Raw genomic sequence first — 23,284 nt, forward strand, 5'->3', positions numbered from 1 at the left:
ACCATAATGTGTGGAGAGACATCGACCTCCATCTGTCTCCAGTCTCAATCTCTGCTCTTCTGGGCAACATGTGCCCATTCATTCATCTAAACAGCAGATAAATAGGTTGGATAGGGGGTTATGAAACTTTTAATGCTAAAGGTTTAAAGGCAGGAAAGAGTGTTTTGTTTTTTTATTGTTTTTTTTTTTCTTATTTAAATCAAGCATGTTGACTATTTGAGATTTTTACTCAGTCAGATGGCTTAAGATCTAAGGGAAGACTACATTTTTTTTTCCCCCCCTGCATCTTCATATTCATGGACCTACATTGCTTCTTTCGTTAAAGACTGAATTTGAAGAACGCAAAGAGGCGGAGCTCGAAGGTTTGAGGCGGAGCTTGACATCTCAGCAACAGGAAAAGGAACAGAGCTACACAAGCAAAATGAGCCAGCTCACCACCCAGCTGCAGCAACTAGATGCTGTAGTTACCCAGGTACTGAAAACACTTGAACATAAAGTCCATCAGCTGTTGCACAGTTTGTTTGTTTGTTTTTTCTAATTTAGAAATAAAATCAACACTATAATACATTTCTAAATTATTACTAAATGAACAGTGAGGATGAGTGAGTTTATTAGATTTTTTGTAATACATTTTCAAAATTTGACTATTGGGGCATCTACTCTATACATTTTTCTACTTCTAATCTTTTTATTCTTTTTCTTATAATAATTTATAGGTGGATAAATATCAGCATTCTGTAGTTTGATTCGAATGGGTTTACACTGCTTCTTTGACATTTCAAATTATAAAGCATGGGTTTCGAAAACGGGGCATTTTAAAAGCACAGGTTTATGTTTGTTTTCTTTTAATTCCTATTCAGTTGTTCTAAAGGTTTGTGAAACATTTGGTTTAATTTGTTTGACGGTGGTTTGGTGCTATACTATTAAAAAATAAATAAATACGGTAAATATATATCCAAGGGATCTGTTATTTGTTTTTGCCAAATAGACATTTTATCGTGGCGATAAAGGAGTTTGTTTTGTACTGGTTTCCATGGCACCTTTTGCTTTTTAAAGTAAAATATTAACATACACTTTGGTTTCTGTGAGGTTGGCATAGAGAGCTTTAAGAGAGGAGGTGGAGGCTGTTGCCATGGCAGTGGCATTGTTTTATTGAGCCAGGTGGCTGCTTGAGATTAGCTAAGGAGGGAAAAGTAGAAACTATAGGGAAGATGTGGTGAAACCACAGGGGGAGACTGAAAAGGTAAGAGTAGCATCTACTGAGCATTTGGCTTTCAGATGGTTTAAAGTTCAACCTAACTGCACTGACTCGACACTTTAATTTTAAGAACTGGGTGATAATAATACTGTGTGCTTTTAACAATGTGTTTTTGCTAGTTTATTTTTTTCTACATTTTCACTTTTAAAGAGTTACTAATGGACATAAAAGATGAGGAGATACAACAAATATTGATATCTTCATTGTAATATGGCTGTGTCAGTCATTCAAAGGACTGTTTGAAGAGCAGGAATTGTTGGTGAATTCTGCACTGTATCATGCTAATGTAATATCCAAACGGTTGCTGGTAGCTGATGTTCACATCAGACTCAAATGGTGTGTTACCAGGCACAGTGAAGGAAGCCCAGCATTTATATCAACTGTATGATTTTGTTTTAGGTAGTGGAATAATTGGTAAACATTTCCCTCCTACAGCTGCGAGCAGAAATCGGGTGCTTGCAGGAGGAGTTGCGTGGAAAACGTTCAGAGATGGAGACGCTGGATACCCTTCTACAAAGAAGGGAACGAGAGAGTCAGGAGGGGAGCAACCTTCTCAAGATGCTCACTGATGACTTACAGGATGCTAAAGAGGAAAGGTAAGGTTTTTGTCATTTTACATTTCCTCTCAAGCTGTTTTTTTTTTAAATTGTTTTTAATGCCAGCACTGATTGTCTTTAGGGCAGCTTATTTTATCTTTCTCCCATTATGTGATTAAAAACACAATGCCAACAAATGTTATCCTAGTTTAAATGCCAACAATGTAAACCTTTTTTTTTTCCTCACAGGACCAAACTGTACAAATCAAATGAAAAGATGAGTAAAGTGCTGATGGAGATGCTGCGCAGCGTCATAGCTACTGAGGAGCTGATTGGACAAAAGATCAACACTAGACTCCAAAGAAATGAGCAAACGATACATAAAGCAGTGAATAGAGATCAAGAATCCGGTCAGTTGCTAGTCCGTATACTATTTAAATGGTTGGAATAACCTTTATGATTCGGGTTTTTGTGTTTTCAAGAATTAACTGCTTGAATCCATTTTTTTCTCACTTAATGTAAAGTTAAATAAACTTTTTCGTTTTCTAATTCATAGGTATTTCAGTCGCAGATTTGACCTCGGAGGACATGGAACTGACTCAAACGCTCTGTGAAAGTTTGCTAGTTACAGACTCCCAGATCAGTCCTGGAGGAGAAGAATCAGCTCTTAAAGCTTGCAGTAGATTACGTCTGGCAGTGGAGACGCTCCTGGATCTGCTCAACCAAGCTCATACACAGGTGAAGAGATGATAGTTATGGATGGAGCTATTTGCAAGCCTCTAAATGACGTCAGAGAAGCCTTCAAATTCACTCAGATTCTTTCCCAATCCTTCCAGTGAGATAAATGTATACTTTTACTTTTCCATCTTTTAAATTTGAACAATTTATATTTAGGGGCAATGAAGGATTTGAAAGTTGTTTTACAACATCACGAGTAGAAAGATCATTGCTACTTTGTGTAATTACTTTTTGACAACAGAATGGCACTTGACCTTATGTATTATCTCACAATCTTTGTGTATAAAGTTTGAAATGGTGAGTTTATTGTGCATCTTAAAACATTTCTATACTGGTTTGTTCTCCTGTTTGAGTTCAGTGCTCTCATTATACAAATAAATAGTTTTAATCAGGCTGATACCACTTAAATGGTTCCTATGTCCTCTAGAAGAGACACAGTCCCACAGCACTACAGCTCCTCCATATTTTAGTTTCTTAAGAGCCAAATCTTTGTTTAAATTCGACCAAAGAACTCTATTTAAGTTAGTCTAGTTGAGTTTAACAAAATCAATATGAAGAATGGTGGATTACAAATTTAAATATTTTGAGTTATTTAAATGTTTGGCATTGTGCTTAAACCTAAATAATGGTAATAATGATGCACATCACATGATGTTTATGCCTCTATTAACTTTTATTAGCTTCAGAAATTGTTGTGTTAATTTAAAAAATCCTGCAAGGTGTAATGCTACAGCAGTAAAATACATTTATCTAAAGGCTTTATTTTATTTATTATTTTTTTTTATTCTACACATTTTCAATGATTTCCAGCAAAAGTTTGGGCACCTAGAGCTGATTATCATATTTGTCTGCATGCTTCAGTTGGAGCAGACGTGCAGTGTTCATTTTACTCTGGAGGAAAAGTTCTCCCAGGGTCGAGAAGATGCCACCCAACTTCTTGAACAGCACAAGCTCCTGTTGAAGCAGCTGGATGACGAGGCCAGGCTGAAGAGTCGCCTCCAGCTGGAGCTCCACAAGGCGGAGGGTTAGCGATATATTTTTGTTAAAGGCTTGTTTATATTTTTGCAGAATGTCTTAATATTCAAACTGCTCTTTGTTTCCAGGGCTTCTGGAGGGCTATGTGGCTGAAAAAGCTGCCTTAGAGGAGTCTCTGCAGCAGAAAGAGGTGCAAGAAGAGAGGCTGGCAGAGGAGCTGGAAGGCCTGAAGGTGAAGCTGCATAAGATGCAGGGCATAAGTGCAGAGTTAGACAGCGTCAGGTTAAAGTATCAGGAGCTGACTGAGGAGCACGCCATTCTCCTGCGCCAGAAGGAGCATCTCTCTGGTGGACTTGGAGAGAGAGAGAAAGGTAAGCAGGATGGAGCGAAAATCTGGAATAAATGAAAAAGATGGTGGAAAATGTGTCTGCAGAAAACTGCACTGCCTCACTGAATCAGCCTGACCGTGCACTTATGTAATATCTGTGCTCAGATATGCCATCTCTGCGTTGGCCCTTTGGCTCAATTTAGATCCTGACGCAGGTTTGTGGGTCAGAGTGAAATGTGGCCGTGTGTTTTTGGGGGGGGAGTTCTTTGCAGTGTAAGGTTGCTGTGCCATTTGTTGTTTGTGTGGTTGATTGTATTAAAACAGCCTCTAATATATTATCTTGTTTTGTGTTAATCTAAAACCTGTACCTTTTACCCTTTTTCTTCTCTAAGCTTTGCTGGCAGAGACGGAGCGTCTGACCCAGGACAGGCTGGACTTACAGAGGCAGGCAGAAAAAGACCACAAGTCTCTGTCGCTGCGCCTCAGGAACCTGGAGAGAGAGCTGGAAGATCAGGAAACTAAAGGCCTGGAGAAAGACCTGCAGCATAAGACTCACGTTGAAGACCTTGGTCAGCGTGTCCAAGCGCTGGAGAAGCAGCTGAAATACGACAGACAGTTTATAGAGGTGACTTAATACAGGCTGTTATCTGATCCTGCTTTATTTTTTGTTTGCATCTTGAACAACCTTTCACATAATTTGTTTTAATGTGTGTAGGAGCAAGCAGTGGAGCGTGAACACGAGCGAGACGAGTTCCAGCAGGAGATCCGCAGGTTGGAAGCCGAGCTCAGACAGACAGGAAATGTAGATAACAAGGCACACAAGGTGAGAGCCAATCTAAGATTCCATTTTCTGATTTGGCTTAATGTTGATTGTCTCGCCTCATCTCCATGCTGTACCTTAGTTGTATTAGTCATGTTCAGCTATGCAAAGGCTGCATCTCATCCAGAATATTTTATAACAAAAAGTTTTGATTTGCATCATCTATTGGTCCACCTCCTACCCACTTTTTAAGGTGACTATTTAGGAAATGAGACTCAAATGAATTGGCTCAATCCAAGAACAGAAATCTACCAGGAGGTGGATCGAGGTTAATTTGCTTTATCTAGGATTGTTAGCTCGTTTAACTGTTGAATGGTACAAAGAATAATGAAGACCAAAATCGATGAAACAAAGAGGTAATGTTAGATCTATAAAAAAAAAAAATTAAATGGAGCACGGAAAGGCATCCAGCTCAGTAAAAATGTTATCAAACTGCTTCAAGCTGCTGATTTATATGTACTGAAAATGCATCTAAGGGTTTGCTGCTGCATTGAGATTTGAGCATTCTCAATGAATACATTTCAAACCATTTCACGGAGAAAATGAAGCAGGTATGTAATGCTGAATTGCATGCTGATAAATAGTTTACTTAGAAGATTAACAAGAGTAGTGGAGGATAATAGAAACTGGTTAAGACATGAACTCGATCTCTGCTTGTTTTGAGGCCTTAGCTCAGCATTGGTGAAATTAGTGACTTTGGGAATCGCTTTTTAATTTGACATTTAATTTTCATACAGTTTTAGTTAAACTTTTCAACTCGATACCGATACTAAGGAAAATATTCGATACTCGATACCATTTTCGATACCACAAGGATAAAAACAAAGACTCCAAAATTCCTTAGAAATATTTTCATTAATAGATAAATACAATAAAGGTTGTATGCTGTACACAATATTAAGCAAGCTTGATAAAAAAAACTTTTAAAATTAAAATTAAGTGTTCCTTCCTTGGCTATGCTTTTCACACATAACAATGACACTAGCCAAACCGGTTAAGAAACAGAAATAATTCTCAGCAGCTGCACCTGTTACAGAAAAAAGTCTGAAACTGAAAAATGCACAGAATTATTCTATCACACAGTGTTCTGACTGTGCAATGTCCTCTATTCTGCACTTTAGATGAATGACTGCTTAGGTGCCACTGGTGGTGGCACTGTATCGATACTTTTAAAAATGAGTATTGTATCCGGATACAACATTTTGGTATCTATACTTTTTTGAGTATCAATACTTTTGACAACCCTATAAGGAATCTCTACCAGTTTTGTATTTGGGTTGATGTTTAACTAACAGAAATAACCTACAAATAAATCGGCTTGAATTCTTATACTAAACCTTAAAGTTCTTTGATTTAGGGTTTAAATTTTATGTTTACAAATGTTTTTTCCAACTGGAATATAGTTAATAACTGATTAAAACAGACTGTATTTTGTTTGCCATTGAGCCTGACTATTGCTATTCGTTTGTTCCTGTGCTGAATGGATTGCTGTAGTTTGACGACTTGCTTCTGCAGGTATGAAATCTAATTGTAGTCTAGTTGTTTTCATTGCTTCTCTGACACTTATGCATGATTTTCCTTATTCCTTAGTAACCTCTTTAACATAATTCTGGTTTTCTCCCCCATCATTAGCTGTTAGAATTTTTCAGCATGTCTTTATTTTTATTGCTCTTGGGAATGGTTTAACTTATATCTATCATTAGCTGCAAATCTGGAATGGCTTGTGTAGCTTATTTGCTCATCATTTTTATTTATTTTTTTACTTTCTACATAAACTCTGATTTTGAGATAAAAAAAAATGGTCTCCCTGCAGGTGGAGAGTCTACAAGCTTTAATCAGAGATAAGACTGAGGACCATGCTTCATTACTTGAGGCCAATCAACAAGCGCAGCGCGATCTGGCAGAACGCAACGAGGAGATAGACAAACTAGCAGGAAGAATCCGAGAGCTGGAACAAGCTCTCCTCAACAGTGCTGAAAGCGTTAGAGCGGTCAACGAAATGGAGCAAGAGCTGCGCAAAGCCAAGCTAAGGGAACAGGAGCTCACACAAGTAAGAGCCGCTTCCTCACCGCTCACCAGTTATTACCACCTTTTTAATATCTTCTTTATCATGATATCATCACATAAAAACACCTATATCAACATAGTCTATCAGGGTCATATTTGCATGATAGTTTGGTGATAGGAAATTAACTACCTTTGCAAAAATAAGGACTGGAATTTGACTTGATTAAAAAAATAAAGAAAAACATCAAGAAACAAACTCTTACAGGTAGCCAGTGGGTCTGTGAACATCATTGTTTGTTCATTCTTCTCCTACCGGTTCTCATTTACATTTATTGCTTTTGACAGGACTTTTTTAACTCGTCACTTTGATGCATAAAAGCTATCCCCATGTAGCTCTGGCTGTTTGCTTAGTGGCTTTAGCAGCCTCCAACAGCATTTCTTCCAGATGTGTCTTTTCATTTGCTTCCTTCCATTTACTGCAACCAGCTTTCCTGTCCCTCAGTGAAGAAAAGCATCTGCGCACAGCATGATGCTGCCACCACCATGTCTCACACTATGTGAGGTGTTTCCTTATTAAGGCTAAAAAGTCCCAGTTTGGTCTCATCTGACCAGAACAGCTAATCTGCTATACAATATACATGACTGCTCTGGATTTTTATGTAAAGAGCTGATTATGAGACCTAGACACATTTTAAATTTTGCTTTCTACTTTCTACTTTTGCTGTAAACGTGACAGATGTGAATGTGTTTAAGGTTTTTGGGCAGGGCTCCATGTCAGGGGAAATAAATGGGTTTTCAGTGATCTCTGATCTCCTTTTCTTACAGGATAAGCTTGCTCTGGAGCAGCAGCAGCTGTCTAGCAGGCTCCAAATCTCAGCTTTGCAGTCTAAACTGGATGAGAAAAGGCACTGTTACCATGACAACACGCATGATCCCACCGATGAGCTTAGAGATGCCTTGGATGCAGCTCAGGAAAATCTACATCGCAAAGAGCAAGAGGTCTGTTACTCTATAAAACTGCTTTGTGGATTATTTAGATGTTGGACTGCAGCGCCACCCTTTGGTGGAAATGGGAAGTTTAGGATGTTTGTTTAAACTGTTTGGATCTTTTAGGTTGAGGTTTTGCTTAACCAGTTGGAAAATGTGCAGAGGGACTTAAACCAAAAAGAGGTTGAGCTGAAGCACCTCACCGCTCAGCTTGAAGTTCTTACCAATAACAATGTGGCACAAGTTGAGGAGCTTCAGAAGGAAATATCTACCCTCAAAGTAAGAACTGCTTTTCTTTTACAAAAGACTCCTTCTTTTGTTTGTTTTCTTTTTTCGAACTGGTTTACAATATAGTATTGAAGCTGTAAATGATCTGTGTGTGACTTTTAGGAGACTATTTCCTCCCTCACTGAGGTAAATGAAAACAAGGAACAAACTCGGGCAGCAGTGAATGAGGAGGAACCCCTCCCCGCAGCACTCCTTCAGGAGAAAAACCAGGAGATCGATCATCTTAACTGCGAGATTCAAAAACTTGAACAAGAACTGGAGAGTGAGAGGGACAGCAAAGTCAGGGTACATATTCTTGTGCTCTGCATCTTAGAAAGGCTTTTGCTGAGGCTTCCTGAAATTGTTTGCTTTTTCTTTACCGTTTATCTCAAAGGTTCTGGAGGTTGAGCTGGAGGATCTGCGAGCTCAGGTCGAGCATCTTAGATCTGAAATAACGAGGGTGCGTCAAGAAAAGCAGGAAGAAGAGGAGCGTCTTCATGAGGTCATCAGCACGCTGCAGGCTGAGCTCGCCACCCTGGCTCCTAATCTTCATGAAGTCAGTGACTCCCAGGATGGGGACAGCATCAATCCCTCACCTTCCCCCAGCCCTGAACCTCACACAGACAACCTCCAGGACAGGAGGGGAGGTCCGAACAGCCTGAAGCACGAAATCAGCCTCACGCATTCCACTTCTTCCTCTTCTCTTCACTCGCGTCTCAAAGCCGTTCAGAGTCAGTTTGAAACCGCTGTGGCAGAGAAAGAAGGACTGGAGCGCTTGTTGCTCATGCAGGAGGAAGAGTACAGGGCACAAGTGGAGGAGTTTGGAAAGAGACTTGGAGCTGAGAGGGGAAAGTTAGATGATACCCAGAGTCTCCTCAGGCTGAGGGAGACGGAGCTCGAGGAAGAGAAAGAGAAGCGAAAACTGTCAGAGGAGGAGAGGGACAGTTTGAAAGCTGCGGCCGAAGGAGTAAACGCAATGCGCAAAGAGAAAGCCCACCTGAACTCTGTTATCTCGGATTTGCAAAGAAGTGTACAAGAGCGAATGAGAGAGATTGAAGCTTTTAAAACAAAGGACCATGAGATGAAGCTAGAAATGGAGTTGCTCAGAGAAGCCAGCCTCACTTTTGAGAAGCAAGTCCAGGAAGTAAGAGCAGAAAACCTGGAGATGGAGAAAGTGGTTTCTGAGGCAAGAGAGAGGATCAAAACTCTGGAGACCGTTAAAGGAGAGCTTTCAGCAGAACGGGAGGCGCTCAGGAGAAGAGAGTGTCAGCTCCAGGAAGAAATCGAAAAACTTAGAAAAGAAGTAGGTTCAATGAGAGACCTTATCCAGGAGCTGACAGCTAAACTGAGAGAAAAGGAAACCGGCCAAGAGGAGGCTCAGACGGAGGTTCTGGTGAGTGTGATACAGCGCAAATCCAACAGCACCAATTAGGACTCTTGTCGTTCTCAAAGGATTTCCCCCCTTGCTGCCTCCCGTTTGTTAATGACCTTTTTATTTTTATCCAGGGTAATATAAATGTCAGATGGAGCCATTAGGAACCTTTTCACTAGGAAATTTGCTTTGCCGAAGACTTTTTTAAATCTTTAAAACTATTTATGACATACAGGTGCATGTCTGGACGCTGCAGACACATTCAATTTCAATCCCAATAGGAGCCTTTGATGGATTTAGCATTTTCTGTTACATTTATTAAAGAAGTTTTCTGGAGAAATAGACATGTTTAACCATTCTCTTGCAGTCAGAGGATTATATTTTAATTAGTCATCCCTAAAGCTAGTTTGGGTGTTATGCTGGTTCTAAATGTGTTGACTCTTTTAATGCTTCCACCTACCAGTGGCTGGTAGTGAACTTTTGCAGAATAGTGGTGTGAGAATTTCACTTCAGTCCCAACAAGATCACCGGGTTTGTTTCTCTTGAATTATAAAATTTAAAATAATTGTTCAACAGCTAAAAGAGAAGGCCCCATCTCATATATTTAATCAGATGACCTTAATGCCACATGCTGGACAGACATTGAATTATATTTATTAATGGAAGTGTACATTAGACAAAGCTGGATAAAAAAGCCAGTTTGTGTTATTGTGATTCTGAAGTGATGTGTTAGAAAAACAGAAGGAATTGTGGGGAAAATATTTCATTCCTTAATAGAATTACAGGAATTATCACAAAATGCCCCAAAATCCTAAAAAAGATGCTGATAAAGATCCTCTGTGATGCCCAGGATGGTATGAACTCAATATTATTTTAATGGCTTTGGAGCAAAGAATTATTGGGAGGAATAATTTTCAAGCAACTAACTTTAAAAGTTATTGTAGTCCTGTGTGCAAAATGGTACAATGATCCAAACAATGCTGAATTACAATAGAAAAAAAATCCCTTTATTGTCCTACAATGGTGAATTACTGAACAGTCTTTATGTGAAAGTTATGTTGGAAAGTTTGCAGAATCCCATTTTAACACTCCAGATCATTTGGATTTTCAAGGTTTGCTTAAATTGTAGTCTTCCACAAAAGTAGAGTTGCAGCGTTCAGAAAATTTTGTTTGATTCACACAAGTTGGAAAATTTTAGCTCATTTATTACAAACCTTGCTGATTATTTACTGGTTATTTCCCTGAAACAATTAATCATGATTAATTGATTATTAAGATATTAAGATCATAGTCGTGTAATTTGGTAATCGAACCTTCACCTAGAGTAATGGTACACCGTCTCTAGAATCATGCTATTTAATGAAAGAATAAGCTACCTACAGCACTAAACAACAAATATATACATGTTTCTATTAAGGATTAATAGCTGCTGTATTTATATTTATTTTGCCATTTATTATTTGGTTAAAATTTGCAATTAGTTTTTTTTTTATATTCCAAATATTTAGTTTTACAAATATTTTACTAAAAATAATTAACTAGATGCATTGGGGGAAAATAATCTCTAGATGAATCTATTATCAAAATAATCAATAAGTGCAGCCCTACTTCTCTCCTTCCTCACAGAGTGAGTAGCCTATTCCTCATTTTCATTTTATTTTCTTTTAAGCTTTAATTTTGTGGAAATTTTATACATCTGATGCCTGAAAACTTTTGATGGAGTGTTGTTATTTTGAAGGCATTGCAATTGTGGAGTCTTAAGAATCCTAATACATGTTCTTAGCCCAAATATCAGCTTCAGGAGGCCTTCATTCATAGTGTGCGATATGATGAAGCTTTTTACTTCCTCACATGCAGCTGTTAAAGCCTCTGCTTGCAGGATCACATCTGGTTATGGTTAGGGGCGTTGCTATTGTGACGCTGCAGACTGGAAACTTCCTCGGACAGAGCAAGCCTCTTTAAAATGAGGAAGAATGAGAGGAATCTATGCTAGCTCTTGGTTTTAATATGCTGCTGTTTTTTTATTTTAAGTTTGTTTTTCAATAGCTATGTTGTGACAGGATGTGGTAAGAACAGTTTCCTTTTAAAAGACTGTAATTTGTAGGTTTGGTTGCAGTGTCTGTTTTCTCGCCAGCTTTGCTGGCGTTAATGACTTTAGAGCAGTGCAGCTTTCTGGTGTAGGTATTCTGCCTGCTGTAGTTATTTGAACTGGAAACGCTGAGGGTGCAACAAACTGGCATTCATTAAGATGCCACAAAACATTTAACAAAAAGCAAAGGCTGTGAATAAAGACACTAGATGATTATAAAGCTCCCTTCTATTCCTTCCTCTCAGACCCATGCTGATGTGACGCTGGCCAAAGCAGACGCTGCTTTGAGGCAGAAGGAGTCAGAGTTTGCTGAGCTGAAGTCTGAGAACGAGGCTCTTAAGAGCGAGCTGGCTGCTGTGAAACAAGGGCTGAATACCATCTCAGAAAGTGCTGCAGAATCTCATGAGAACGGACAGGTGGGAGAACGAAAGGGGAACATTTGGTATCTTTTATAACCTGTGATTTTTGGACTCATTCTGATGAAGTTGTTTCTGTCCTTCAGCTCAAAGTTGATCTGGAAACTGAAAACCAGCGAATGAAGGCAGAGCTTGAACGTCTGCAGCATGACGTAATTATACAGGAAGAGGAACTAGCCTATCAGAGAAGAGAACTGGAACAGCTCCGTCAACAAGGAGACAGCGATCCTGACCATCAGGACTACCAGATCAAGGGTATACATAGCTTTGACCTGCAGAAATAATCAACATGTGCTTTTGTTTAGACACGTTTAAACAAAACACTGAAACCTTTTTTTTTTTTTTTTTGCAGATATTTCTCACCGTGCTTTTGAGGAGGTTCTTATAGTATCTAGAGACGAAGCCTCTCTGAGTTCCCCAGAGGTTTTGAGGAGACTCGAATGTTCTGAGGAGAGAATCAGAGAACGGTTCCACGCCTCGGTTCTGGATTCCCATCTGTCTGAGCTCAGTGGCCTGAACTGTACAAACCTGGATCCTTCCCAGGTTAAAACCTCTCCAAGGGTCATGATGGAGCCTCAACACTCCAGGACCATCACCCCAGATCCAACCTCACGCAGTTCTCACTCACCAGGCTCTTTGTCTGTGTCTGACCACTTCTCTGGGCTCGATTCAATGGATCCTGACAAAGTACGCCATCAAATATTTCTTAAATAATTTAAACTTTTCTTTTTAAAAGAAGAAATTTTTAATGTCTGTCTTGTATTCATCTGTTTTGCTTTGTTTTTTTTTCTGTGTTGGAGGAGTTGGAGGACCTTGACCTGACAGCGCCTCCATCTCCGCTTGGTTCCACCTCTTCCTTCTCAGCTCAGGAATGGAACAGCGACGGATACGGGAGCAGTAAGTAATGCTGTATCCTGCAGTTAGAAGCATAAACATACACCTCTGGTAGAGCTGGTTTTTGTGGAAAACAGACGGTCTTATAAAAAAAAAACAAAAAAAACCCCAACTTTAACTCACTAAGATGGTGCTAATTCTTTGCCCCCGAAATAACTAAATAATCAGGTGAGACTGAGTGTAAACCTTGAGCTGAATTTATTTATTTAGAGGAATAGAAATAAGTCTCTGTTGGAATATTTTCAGAGAAAAAAAAATCCTATTCTGCTAATAAAGTTAGTACAACGATTCTCATCTTCTTAAATTAGGTTAGTGTTGTTAACTGGGGAAAAACCATCCCTGCTTAAGATCCTGGACAGTCTGGGAAGGTGTGGAACTGGAAATATTTACCAACTCTTGATAATTATGCTGAGAATACAAACATGTTTTTGTTTTATTTTTATTTTATTTTTTTTACCATATTTTCTAACGATTGTCTAATTAATCATTTTGTCCATCATTTATCCATCTGATATATTCTTATCCATCTGTCAGTTTTTCAATACAACCATCTTTCTACCAGTAAATTAGAATATTATTATATTATGTACTTCAGTATTTCATAGGGGTGTCAACAATAATCGATTCAGCGATGCATTGCAATGCGGGGTATGCACGATTCCGCATCGATGCGGCAACGTGCCATAATCGATTATGTCACTGTTTATTTTCTGGCCTCAAATGGACAAGTTGTGAAGTGTCAATTACTTCCGGGGGGATACCAACAACAATCAAGATGGCTGAGGCGGAGGGAGGTGACCGCGATAGACGGGTAGGCCTAATTAAAAACGCACCAAAAGCTTGGAAAGCGGATATCTGGGCACATTTTGGATTTTACAAAGTCAATGGGATTTTGATGCATCGCAATGCATCGTAGAATCGAATCGAATCGTTACCTGGTGAATCGTAATCGAATCGTGAGGGCATGGCCAATGCACACCCCTAGTATTTCAATGTAAAAGTGACTCAATATAGTGTAAATGGACACCGCATTACGTGATTCAACAGATTCCCATTCATTTTTAGGCTTAAAGCTCTTATTCTGAAAATTTCAATATCAGACTTTTTTTTTTCTTTTTTTATTAAACCAGCAATGTTGGCTGACACAAAGCCATGTGTGTGAGCTGTGGATGTATTAAAGCTTGGATGTGGATGTTTTTACCATGAATTACTGCATAAGTGCAGCTCTGCATGGGGAGGTCAACTTGTAGCTCTAATGAGATGTTTAGGAATCCCAGGCGGCTTTTAAAAAGGTTCTCTTTTTTTTTTTTATGTTTCTGGGTTGAATGTTTTTGACAAGGCTTGATAAAAGCCACAAGCTTCCCTGGAATCAAAACGAACTTTGCTTTACAAACCTGTCACACTGTTGCTTGTCTAACTTTTTCACACAGACAGCTCTGGCTCACCAAAATGTGGAAGATTATAGTACCTTTGATACAGTATTTTTGCATTGTAAATCTATTTATTTAGGGTTATGTGGTTTTGTTTACTGTAAACTGTAATAATCGGAGTCAGTTCAAATTAGGGCTACAACTTACAATTATTTTGCAAATTTTTTCGAATAATCGAAAAGCAAAAGTTTCCTTAAAGAAGACTTTTTTAATGAAATTAAACCAGGTGAAATTTAAATGTTTTTACTTGAGAAATTCTGGATGGAGCATATTGACAGAACAAAAACATTTCTATCTTAAATGCAAAATGTTTAAATATTTTTTTTACAATCTTGGTATAATTCTAAATGGGTTGCTCAGTCACCTAAAGGCAAGTTTTAGATTATCTATACTCCAGTTAACGATTAATCGATTATTAAATTAGTTGATGAGTATTTTAAATAATTAATCAATCACGATTAACTTAATTGTTTCAGCCCTAGTTGTAATACTTTAAATTTGTCACTTGGTTTTTAATGAATCAGTGTTAAAATAATTTACGTTTCACTTCTGCACTCAGATTTCTTGAAATATGAAAACAGAAAAGAATCATTTGTAATGAGATTCTTCTATCTGCAGTGTGGAAGGTTATTTCACCTTCATCTAACAGACTTTCTATCCTCCTACTGTTCAGATGTGAGTTCAGAACTAGGAGCCAGACTGAGAGTGGAGCTGGAACAGACGGAGAGGCTGGATGCTCAATTTGTTCAGTATCTCCGCTGCAGAGGAATAAACCCCACAGCTAACACCGACAGCGCAGCAGGAAGTATGAGCTACAGCGATGACTTGCTGTCACCTGAGCTTCAGGTAGGCTTTGCTCCAACTGGAGTTTTGGACTGATAGTAAACCTGAGTTTAACTCGGTTCCTCTTTACTTCCTAAAGGGTCTGTTGAAAAAGGTTTACCAGGAAAGCTGCAGAATTCTCACACTGAGCCAACGCCGCAGCGCACCTTCGTCTCAACCCAACTCTTTGGAGCTGAAAGCTTTCTCCTCCAGTCAGACGCAGCATCACTTTGAACATGGTTCCAATCCACTGGACCGCAGTGATAATCCAGCCTCCTCCAACCCTCCCATGAGCTGGCAGCAGGAGAAGAGGGCATTGCAGGAGACCGTGGTCGCTCTTAGAGAACTGCTTTGTCGAATGGCACAAAGACAAACACAGGTGAGCTTCTGTGATTTAACATAAGTCATGTTTGGGGACAGATGGACTTTTGTTTGGAGTCTATAGTAGAAAAGTTTTATTTCTTAGAGATATTGTTATGGTTGAGTTTTTGTCATTCTGGTTGAAGAATTTTCTCTTTTTAAGACCGACTACAATGATGACAGCCTGCACAGAGGTCTGCTTCAGTCTGATGGACACGTTGAATCCCAGCTGAGAGCAGAGCTGGAGGAATACCAGAGGCAGCTGAAATGTGCCCGCGACGCTCTACAAGAGCATAAGAACAAAATACTTTCACTCAGGTAGATCTGAGACTTTTTTTTGTCTTTGTTTGATTCATGTTTGGAATTTATTGCACTGATTTGGTTAACTTTCTTTCCAGGCTGGCTGTGGAGGAGGCTGAGGAGGCGATGAGAGCAGAACAGGCCCGATTCCTGGAGCTTCAGCAGGAGCTGGATCAGGAGAGGGCTCTGATTCTCAGAAAGAACAAAGAGGAAGAGCAAAGGAGAGAGGTCAGGAAGGCATTTACTTCTTTTATTTACTTCTTTCATTTACTTCAGTTTCTAATAAATGAGGCCCAGTATGTCTGACTTGCGCTCCTTCTTATTCCTTCCCAGGCTGTTCAGGTTTCCTCTGAGAAGCTTAAGGGTGAGGTTATGTCTCTAAAGGCTCAAGTTGAGCAGGAGAAGGTGGCCTGCAGCAACCTGAGACAGGAGCTCCAAATCGAACAGTCCCGTAGCTCATTGTTAGAGAAGCGTTTTGAGGAGGCACAGAAAGAGCTGGAGGACGAACGCGAGCGTTTCATCCATAAACAAGAACTCATCCAGCAAGAAAAGACTCGGGTAGAACGCCTCCTGAATGAAGCCGAGTCTCGTTTGGCCGAAAGCCGCTCTAAGCTTGAAGAGGAGAGGCAGCATTTCTTCAGGCAGATGGGCGAACTGAGCCGCAGACACGAGTCTGATTCAGCAAAGGATCAGAAGTTCATCTCCGATCTACGCTCCCAGTTAGAGCAGGAGCGAAGGCAGGCGGAGGACCTGGCGACGGGGACAGACAAACTCCGGGCTGAGGTGATGCAAAGCAAGAGGAAATGGGAGGAAGATGATCGAATAAGGCTGGAAGAGCTTCAGAGGGAGAAAGAAGCTGTTGCCAGACATAGAGCTGCAACAGAGACCTTGAAGGAGCAAAAATGGGAGCTCAGCAGAACCCTGGAGATGGAACAACAGCAGTGCAGACGCCAAGAGGTGGAACTAGCCGAGCTGAAGGAGAGACTTCAACTGTTGAAGGAGAAGGAGAGGGAAAGAGATGAGCATCTGGAGAAACAGAGGAGAAAAGAAAGGGAGGAGCTGATGGAACGAGAAATGCGACAGGAGAGGACCAATAACAAACTTGTAAGTTTCCAGAAAGATTGTCTCCTCTGTTTACTACAAGGCAATAATTATTATTATTTTTGAAACCAAAGCTGGAGTTGGAGTTACTGAGGCGGCAAGACCAGCAGCGCATGCAGGAGCTGCAGCGGACCCTTTCAGATCTAGAAAGAGAGAAGAAGGAGATGGTTTCTCAGAGGCTGTCTGGAAAAACATCCAGCCTGCTGCAGCACAGAGCCATGTCCCCACAGGAGGATGGGGTCCTAGCAGGGGCCTCACAGCAGCACCAGCAGGTATTAAATGTGACCAGACTAAATTTGAGGTAATGACTAAAAACAGCCTTTATTTTTAGCACATTTAATCAAAAATGCATCTTTTCTCGCCACAGACTGCATCACCTTCATCCTCCAGTTTGCTGGAGAGGGTGCTGAAGGAGAACTCTGAGTTGACAGAGCAGGTGATGTCACTGAGTCAGGAAAAGGCCGTCTACAAAAGTAGACTGACCAGCCTGGAGAAACAGCTGCGACGCACAGAGTGCGATCTTGCCAAAGTCGCTACAGAAACAGAAAATCAACCCATCAGTGATGCAGGCAGCAACAGCAGGGTCAGGATTATTATTTTATCTCTGCCCTGGTTATAATAGAAATTTCAAAGACTACATGTTTGTAACGGCTTCTGTTCTGCTTTTAAAGCTGCAGCGTTATTACGAGCGCTACCTGCGTGCTGAGAGCTTCAGGAAAGCTCTGGTTTACCAGAAGCGATACCTAATCCTGCTGCTGGGAGGGTTCCAGGACTGCGAGCAGGCCACCCTGGCTCTCATCGCTCGTATGGGGGTGCGGCCCTCGCCTCCCCTCATAATGCAGCGGGGGCCCCTCTGGAGATTCAGGGCTGTGGTTCGGGTCGTGATAGCCGTGTCAAGGTGAGGCATAGATGAAGGATTTCATCTCTTTGAGCCAAATGGATGAAGAATAAAATGAGCTTTCAATTGTTTTTGTTTGTAGAATGAGGTTTCTGACCAGGAAATGGCAAAGAGCAATCAGAAGGGTGCCTGTCTCTGCGTCCGCCAATGGGCATGCTCCAGGTTAGAATACAAAAGTTGTTTTTGTTTTTTTTTGTGTCCTTTTTTTGTCCCACAGCTAAATGGTAGCCCAACAGATTTCCTTTCACAAGCAGACCATTATGGTTGTTGCCATAAGGTTCCACTTGGTACTTTTATATGAAACTTTATTGAAAATGATTTAGGTAGTAAAACTGAATACAACGGAGACAGAAAGGGAGGTGAGAAAGAAAGAGGGGATAAAAACTAAGGGTAAAGAGAGATGGAGGAGAGCAAATATCTGCTTCCATACCTGTATGAGAGGAGAGGAACGCATAACAGCAGAAAGAAGACAACAGACAACCAAAGTAAAAATCAAAAAACCTTCAAGAGCAGCGGGTATCCTTTCCATGGGTGTCGAAGTGGAAACCTATGGTGATACCACAATATTTGGGATGGTGTGTGTGTATATGTAGCTGCAGCTTTGTATTTAGCATCGGTGTGTATCTATGAACAACTGGAAACAAACCACTGTGGTGTGTATGCATGGGCATGCTTGTGTATAAAGGATTTTATAAAGCTTCTTTAAAAGGAAAATATGCTCAATAGCAGATGTGGGCAGCCCCAGACTCGCCCTACAGGGCCCACAACGATAAAGTGGCCATGCCAGCCCCAGATATCCAGAGACAAACCAGGTCACTGGGTGGCAGACATAGGGATGGCCTCACTCATCAAAGGGCAGATGAGAGTACCCGGAGGCCCACCCCAAGGGACAAAACCCCAAAGCTGCCCACTCCATGAGGTGCCCAAATCCAGAGAAAAACACCCAACCTGAACTGTAGACAGAAACACTTCACATCCATCCAGTCATATTCACACAATACCACCCTTAAGACGCGTTCCAACTGGATATGGTGAGTGTGGTGAATTTACATAGAATTCCTATACAAAGCATGATGGGAAGGGTGGTGAAGCAACCAGCGCTGATTCCCACATGTTAAAGATGTGTCACTGCTCTGCTCTCACCTCGTGGTACTAGATAAAGCTGAGGTGTTGTCAAACAGCAGCATGGAGAGAGCAGAGCGGTTATCGCTGAAGTTGAAACAAGCAAAAATTTTCTATGAAATCGCGGCACAGCAACTAATCAGGGACCGGTTGTAGGTGAAGCTTTTTTAACTCAAAATGGAATACAGATGAAATAGTGTTAACAAAGGTAGAAATAATAAATTCTCACAGGAGGTATTTAGGTGGCTTTAAAAAAATCTGTTTTTAGTCATATAAGGATTGTTCGTCATCCTCCCTTGCCTCCAGCACAGAAGCTGGTCTGCCAATGCCCAGCATTGATGCTTTCTGCGGCGGTAAATTTACAAGGAAGTCACACCAAATCTGAAAGTCATCCAGACGTAGCTCTGGATGAACCAAAGTGGATTTTCTTTTTTGGAATTTTCCCAATATTGATCGTCTCCCCAAGGCGATTCAAAATTTTGTCACTGTGAGTAGTTTAGTGGTAGTCAGTGATGTTAAGTTTCAAATGTGCTTTTATTGTGAAATAAAAGCAAACAGTGAGACCTTGGCTGGAAAGCTATGGGGTTGCCAGGGGAAACGGCACATCCACAGCTAAGGGTCTGGGTCTGCCGGGATGGTGATGTCATCGGCTGTGTTTAAAAATAAAACAACAAATCAGTTTTGCCTGTACAAATGAAGTACCACTGAAAAAGTAGGCTAGATTATTTTTTATTCATTTCGGAGTTTAATGGTGGATAGTTGTCTTTTGGTTGACCTAAATAAATAAGACTAATAAGACGTAAAATAAAAAAAAAATAAAAAACAATCGTAGCACAGATTATCTTTTTATATTTTTATTAATGACCGTTTTAAGTGCATTAACCTGCACCGACGAAGCACTAGCATTCAGTCTTTTTTTCTGAATGTTTTCACATCTGTGGGGTTTTAGCTTCACGCAGATGAAGCTCTTGCAATTTGATGACATTGTCCGGGGTGTAAACACTGCATATGATATGCAGAGCAGTGAACTACCTTCAAGGCTTGCAGAAATCACTGCAGACAATGAAAAATATTCCTACACTCTTTATACATACACTATGTACGTCTAGGGGCCAATCACCCCCTGAGGGGAGCAGCCCAAGAGACCCTGGAAGAGACCCCCAGTTCCCCCAGTGTAGGAAGGGGGCAGGCAGCTTGAGCTCTAAAGGGAAAAAAAAGTCCTTGGACCATGCAGGACTAAAGGGAGAAGAGCAGCAGTGTAGTGACGGTCTTGCCTCAAATACTAACCAATCCAGGCCCCCACATCCATATAGTCCTCTCATATCCATGGCTGCTAAGCAGTCCCAACCCAGGCAGTCCACCCTCCTAGGCCAGATATAGCACGCCAGCCACCTGAGCCCAGGCGCTTTGTTCTTTTCATGTGACGATGTATGAAGTTTTGTCCAAAGCACTATGTAAATGCCTTTTTTTTTCCTATAGCACGCCCTAAAGCAGAGTTCTTAAGACAGCAGCAGCCCAGAGGAAACCCCGACTCTGCGCAGAACAGAGACAGCGGTGACACCCAGAGAAACTGTCTGTCATCTCTGGTTCCACCTGGCAAATCCTCATTCAGACTGCAAAGAAGGTTTGGGGCCCTTTAAAGAAAACTTTTTTCTATTGTGTGATAAATTTGTTCGCACATATATGTATTTTTTTTTTTATTATTCGATTTGTTTGTCACGTATTACTCCTCTCCTGTGTTCTCTCTTCAGGCCGCACCTCAGTACTTCTCTAGCCTCTGCTCACTCTGCAGGAACATCCCAGGACCCGGAGCGGTCCCTGACAGAATATATCCATCATCTGGAGAAAGTACAGCAGCGCTTGGTTGGAGCTAGACCGGGTGAGTTGTGTCACTCCACTGCAGACTGAGCAGTAAAGGGCTTAAACGAGAAGAATTTCTGAACAACCTGCTCTGCAGCTTCGCACATCTCCTATATTTAGAGCACTTATTGTTGTAGTTTAAAAGAACAACCATTTGTCTTGCTTTGGGACATTAAACCATACAATAGTCCCCTCTGTTAAAAGAAGATGGGAGATGGTGACCTTTTTCATTTATAGGATAAATTATAGGAGACCACCACACAAAGCTAATCATCTGCTTTTTCTATGCAGGATTTCCACAGCTCATTAAAAATAATTAAAAGTCATTAAATTATTATTTTTTAAATCAAGGCCTGGTTGGCATTAAAATTCATTAAATGTGATTATTGTGGCATTTAAAATGCTTTATTTGAAAGAATTACATGTAATAAAAACAGTTTTGTCAGATATAACTGGTTCTGCGTGTTTGTGTGGAACTTTTTCCGGTTGATCGTAAAGCTTTATGTTCAATAAATAAGATCAAGGCAGAGAAAAAGCTAGAGAATGGGGAGTGCAAATTTCAACAAAAGTGGCTGGGAAACGAGGAATTCGGGACATGACTGCAGCCTGTCGGAGATAAAAATGACAACGGATTTTGCGTTATTTTTTATTTATATATATATATGTATATATATATATATATGTAATGTAATCGTAATCTCACTGTTACTTATTTCTAAACATAAAAGGATAATTTTTTTTCCTTTTTTAGATGTTAAACAATTTCAGAGCTCAGGTTGAACTGGGTCTGTAGTCCTTAAACTTTGTCTCTTTCAAATGCAGAGGGCCTAAAAGCATTTTAGTAATTTTTAATCACTAAAGGATTAAATATAGTTTTATGTTTTGTCAGTATCTAGTAATAGATGCTACACCCCTTATTTGAAAAAGTTTGTAAAGTGCAAGTTTTTAATTTGGAAATATATCATATTTATTAGTCTAGTTGACCAATAATTATTGGAGGGATTTAATTTGGTTTAATTATTTATGAAACCTTAGGTCAATAAAACCAGGTGTTACGTCCACACCAGACACAACATATTTAAGGACACGAGACAAAAGAATATGAGGGTTCAATCAGTTTTATTTTTAACTTCTCCACTTTTCTGATCTTTCCTAAAAGGGAAAAAGAAAAAAGATGGTCAGTTGGCCCTCAAATCCCGTGTCCCAGGAAAAAAAAAGGAATCGAAAAAGAAAAGAGAAACAAAACCTTCCAAAAAGTATTAACAGAAAGATGGACCTGGTGAGCCGGCAAAAAAGAACAAAACGGCACAGCCGAGGGCCAACCCTATACAGGGCCGTCGAAGCCTCAGCTGAAGCCGGACTAAGCAAAAAGAAAAAAAAGGGAAAAACCTATATTAAAGAAAAGATCGAAAACAGGACCACCGGTCCCACCAGGCCAAAATCGGGAAACCACAAAAAAATAAAAAAATTACCACATGGCAGCCTCGAGTCTCAGTTTCAGCCCGCTACCACGGGTCGAACTAAGGAGCGAGAAGAAAAACGGCGTTTCAACGGGGCGGAGTGGGGCGGACTGGGGCGTCTCACATTCTGAACGCCGGCCTATTTATAGGCGGGCCACAATGCCGCAAATTAACGTGATTAAATAAACAAAAGAAATAATAATGTGCCCGAAGCACATAACACCAAGTTATTGTTAAATCAGTTTCTTGTCACACTAATTATCTCTAAAACTTCAGTAGCTTTGTAATCCATTCGGCTGCCTCTGAATTAGTGGGGGATTTCATTTTAAATGTAGCTTAGTCAGTGTATGTGTGTTTAAGCCTGAATAAAAATGGCTTCCTAATAGGAATGTTGCGCTTTTGTTTTTAGGTTCATCTTCCTTCCAGTCTCACCCAAAGTAAACCAGCAACCGAAGACTGAATGTTGCCTTGCCTGGTAGCACCAAACAGACCCCGCCTTAATGCCTTGAAGGATGTTTATATTGTTTGTTGTTGCTATATGTTAATTTCACATGGTTTCTCTTAAATTATTTTTGTATTTTTAAATGTAAATTTTTATTTTGTTTGTCTGCCGATTTAGAATCCAGCTGAACCTTTTTTTTTTTCCTCCATGATTTTAAATAGGACCTTTTTTGTCTTCTATTCCTGACAGTGATCCGGTATGTTGCCATATCTGCTCTCATTTTATACTGAAACTGAGAGATAAACACGCTATGCTGAGGAAGCAGATCTTTGTATAAAGACATGTATAATCTGATGTTTGTTTTTACTTGAACTTGAATTAAAGAAGACACTATGATCTCTGTATATACGCTGAACATTTCCTTTAGATCTTGATGACATATTTGTTTTTAAACCCAAAGTATACATTGAGATTAAACTGATCACATTGACACGCATGAAACTACTCCCCTGTTTTATTCTAGGATACCTAATTTCTGCTTTTTTACATTTTAGCATCTGATAGCTGGTACCAATGTCAGCAAGCATCCACAGTTATAAGAACAGTCTGTCTTAAACCCATAAGGTTCCATGTTGAGTTTTTTATCAGTGTTTCTAAAGCCGATTATCAGTTGTTGCTTTTAAACCATTTTTTATTCTATTTTTAATATTTGTAATGGTGGAATGAAGCTATTTAAATTTTCCCATACCCAGAAGTTCTGGGCGAGAAGGAGGAGTAGCAACAATCTTTCAGTCTGACTTAC

At 40.1% G+C, this 23,284-nt stretch overlaps 1 protein-coding gene across 4 annotated transcripts in view; it reads left to right on the forward strand.

The window, feature by feature from the left end:
• The window catches only part of pcnt (pericentrin), a 41,261-nt gene extending 18,293 nt beyond the window's left edge, over positions 1-22,968 (forward strand). For 2 of the 4 annotated variants that reach the window (XM_038273155.1, XM_038273171.1), the window contains 30 exons: positions 326-472; positions 1,694-1,854; positions 2,044-2,204; positions 2,351-2,532; positions 3,394-3,556; positions 3,636-3,878; positions 4,228-4,460; positions 4,551-4,658; positions 6,150-6,170; positions 6,469-6,705; positions 7,488-7,661; positions 7,776-7,928; positions 8,040-8,222; positions 8,311-9,309; positions 11,623-11,793; positions 11,880-12,048; positions 12,146-12,480; positions 12,594-12,690; positions 14,791-14,963; positions 15,040-15,318; positions 15,463-15,617; positions 15,698-15,827; positions 15,933-16,703; positions 16,775-16,972; positions 17,068-17,283; positions 17,372-17,598; positions 17,681-17,760; positions 20,200-20,344; positions 20,472-20,599; positions 22,450-22,968. In XM_038273155.1, coding sequence (XP_038129083.1) covers positions 326-472; positions 1,694-1,854; positions 2,044-2,204; positions 2,351-2,532; positions 3,394-3,556; positions 3,636-3,878; positions 4,228-4,460; positions 4,551-4,658; positions 6,150-6,170; positions 6,469-6,705; positions 7,488-7,661; positions 7,776-7,928; positions 8,040-8,222; positions 8,311-9,309; positions 11,623-11,793; positions 11,880-12,048; positions 12,146-12,480; positions 12,594-12,690; positions 14,791-14,963; positions 15,040-15,318; positions 15,463-15,617; positions 15,698-15,827; positions 15,933-16,703; positions 16,775-16,972; positions 17,068-17,283; positions 17,372-17,598; positions 17,681-17,760; positions 20,200-20,344; positions 20,472-20,599; positions 22,450-22,481 — 6,471 coding nt within the window. In that variant the 3' untranslated portion in view covers positions 22,482-22,968. The remainder of the gene's footprint in view (positions 1-325; positions 473-1,693; positions 1,855-2,043; positions 2,205-2,350; positions 2,533-3,393; positions 3,557-3,635; positions 3,879-4,227; positions 4,461-4,550; positions 4,659-6,149; positions 6,171-6,468; positions 6,706-7,487; positions 7,662-7,775; positions 7,929-8,039; positions 8,223-8,310; positions 9,310-11,622; positions 11,794-11,879; positions 12,049-12,145; positions 12,481-12,593; positions 12,691-14,790; positions 14,964-15,039; positions 15,319-15,462; positions 15,618-15,697; positions 15,828-15,932; positions 16,704-16,774; positions 16,973-17,067; positions 17,284-17,371; positions 17,599-17,680; positions 17,761-20,199; positions 20,345-20,471; positions 20,600-22,449) is intronic. The other 2 variants (XM_038273163.1, XM_038273179.1) reach the window with 1 other exon arrangement.
• Positions 22,969-23,284: the final 316 nt, after the last annotated feature.

This window comes from Cyprinodon tularosa, unplaced genomic scaffold (genome assembly GCF_016077235.1).
Source record: "Cyprinodon tularosa strain WSP-4 unplaced genomic scaffold, ASM1607723v1 ctg120, whole genome shotgun sequence".
NCBI classification, from domain to species: Eukaryota; Metazoa; Chordata; class Actinopteri; order Cyprinodontiformes; family Cyprinodontidae; genus Cyprinodon; species Cyprinodon tularosa.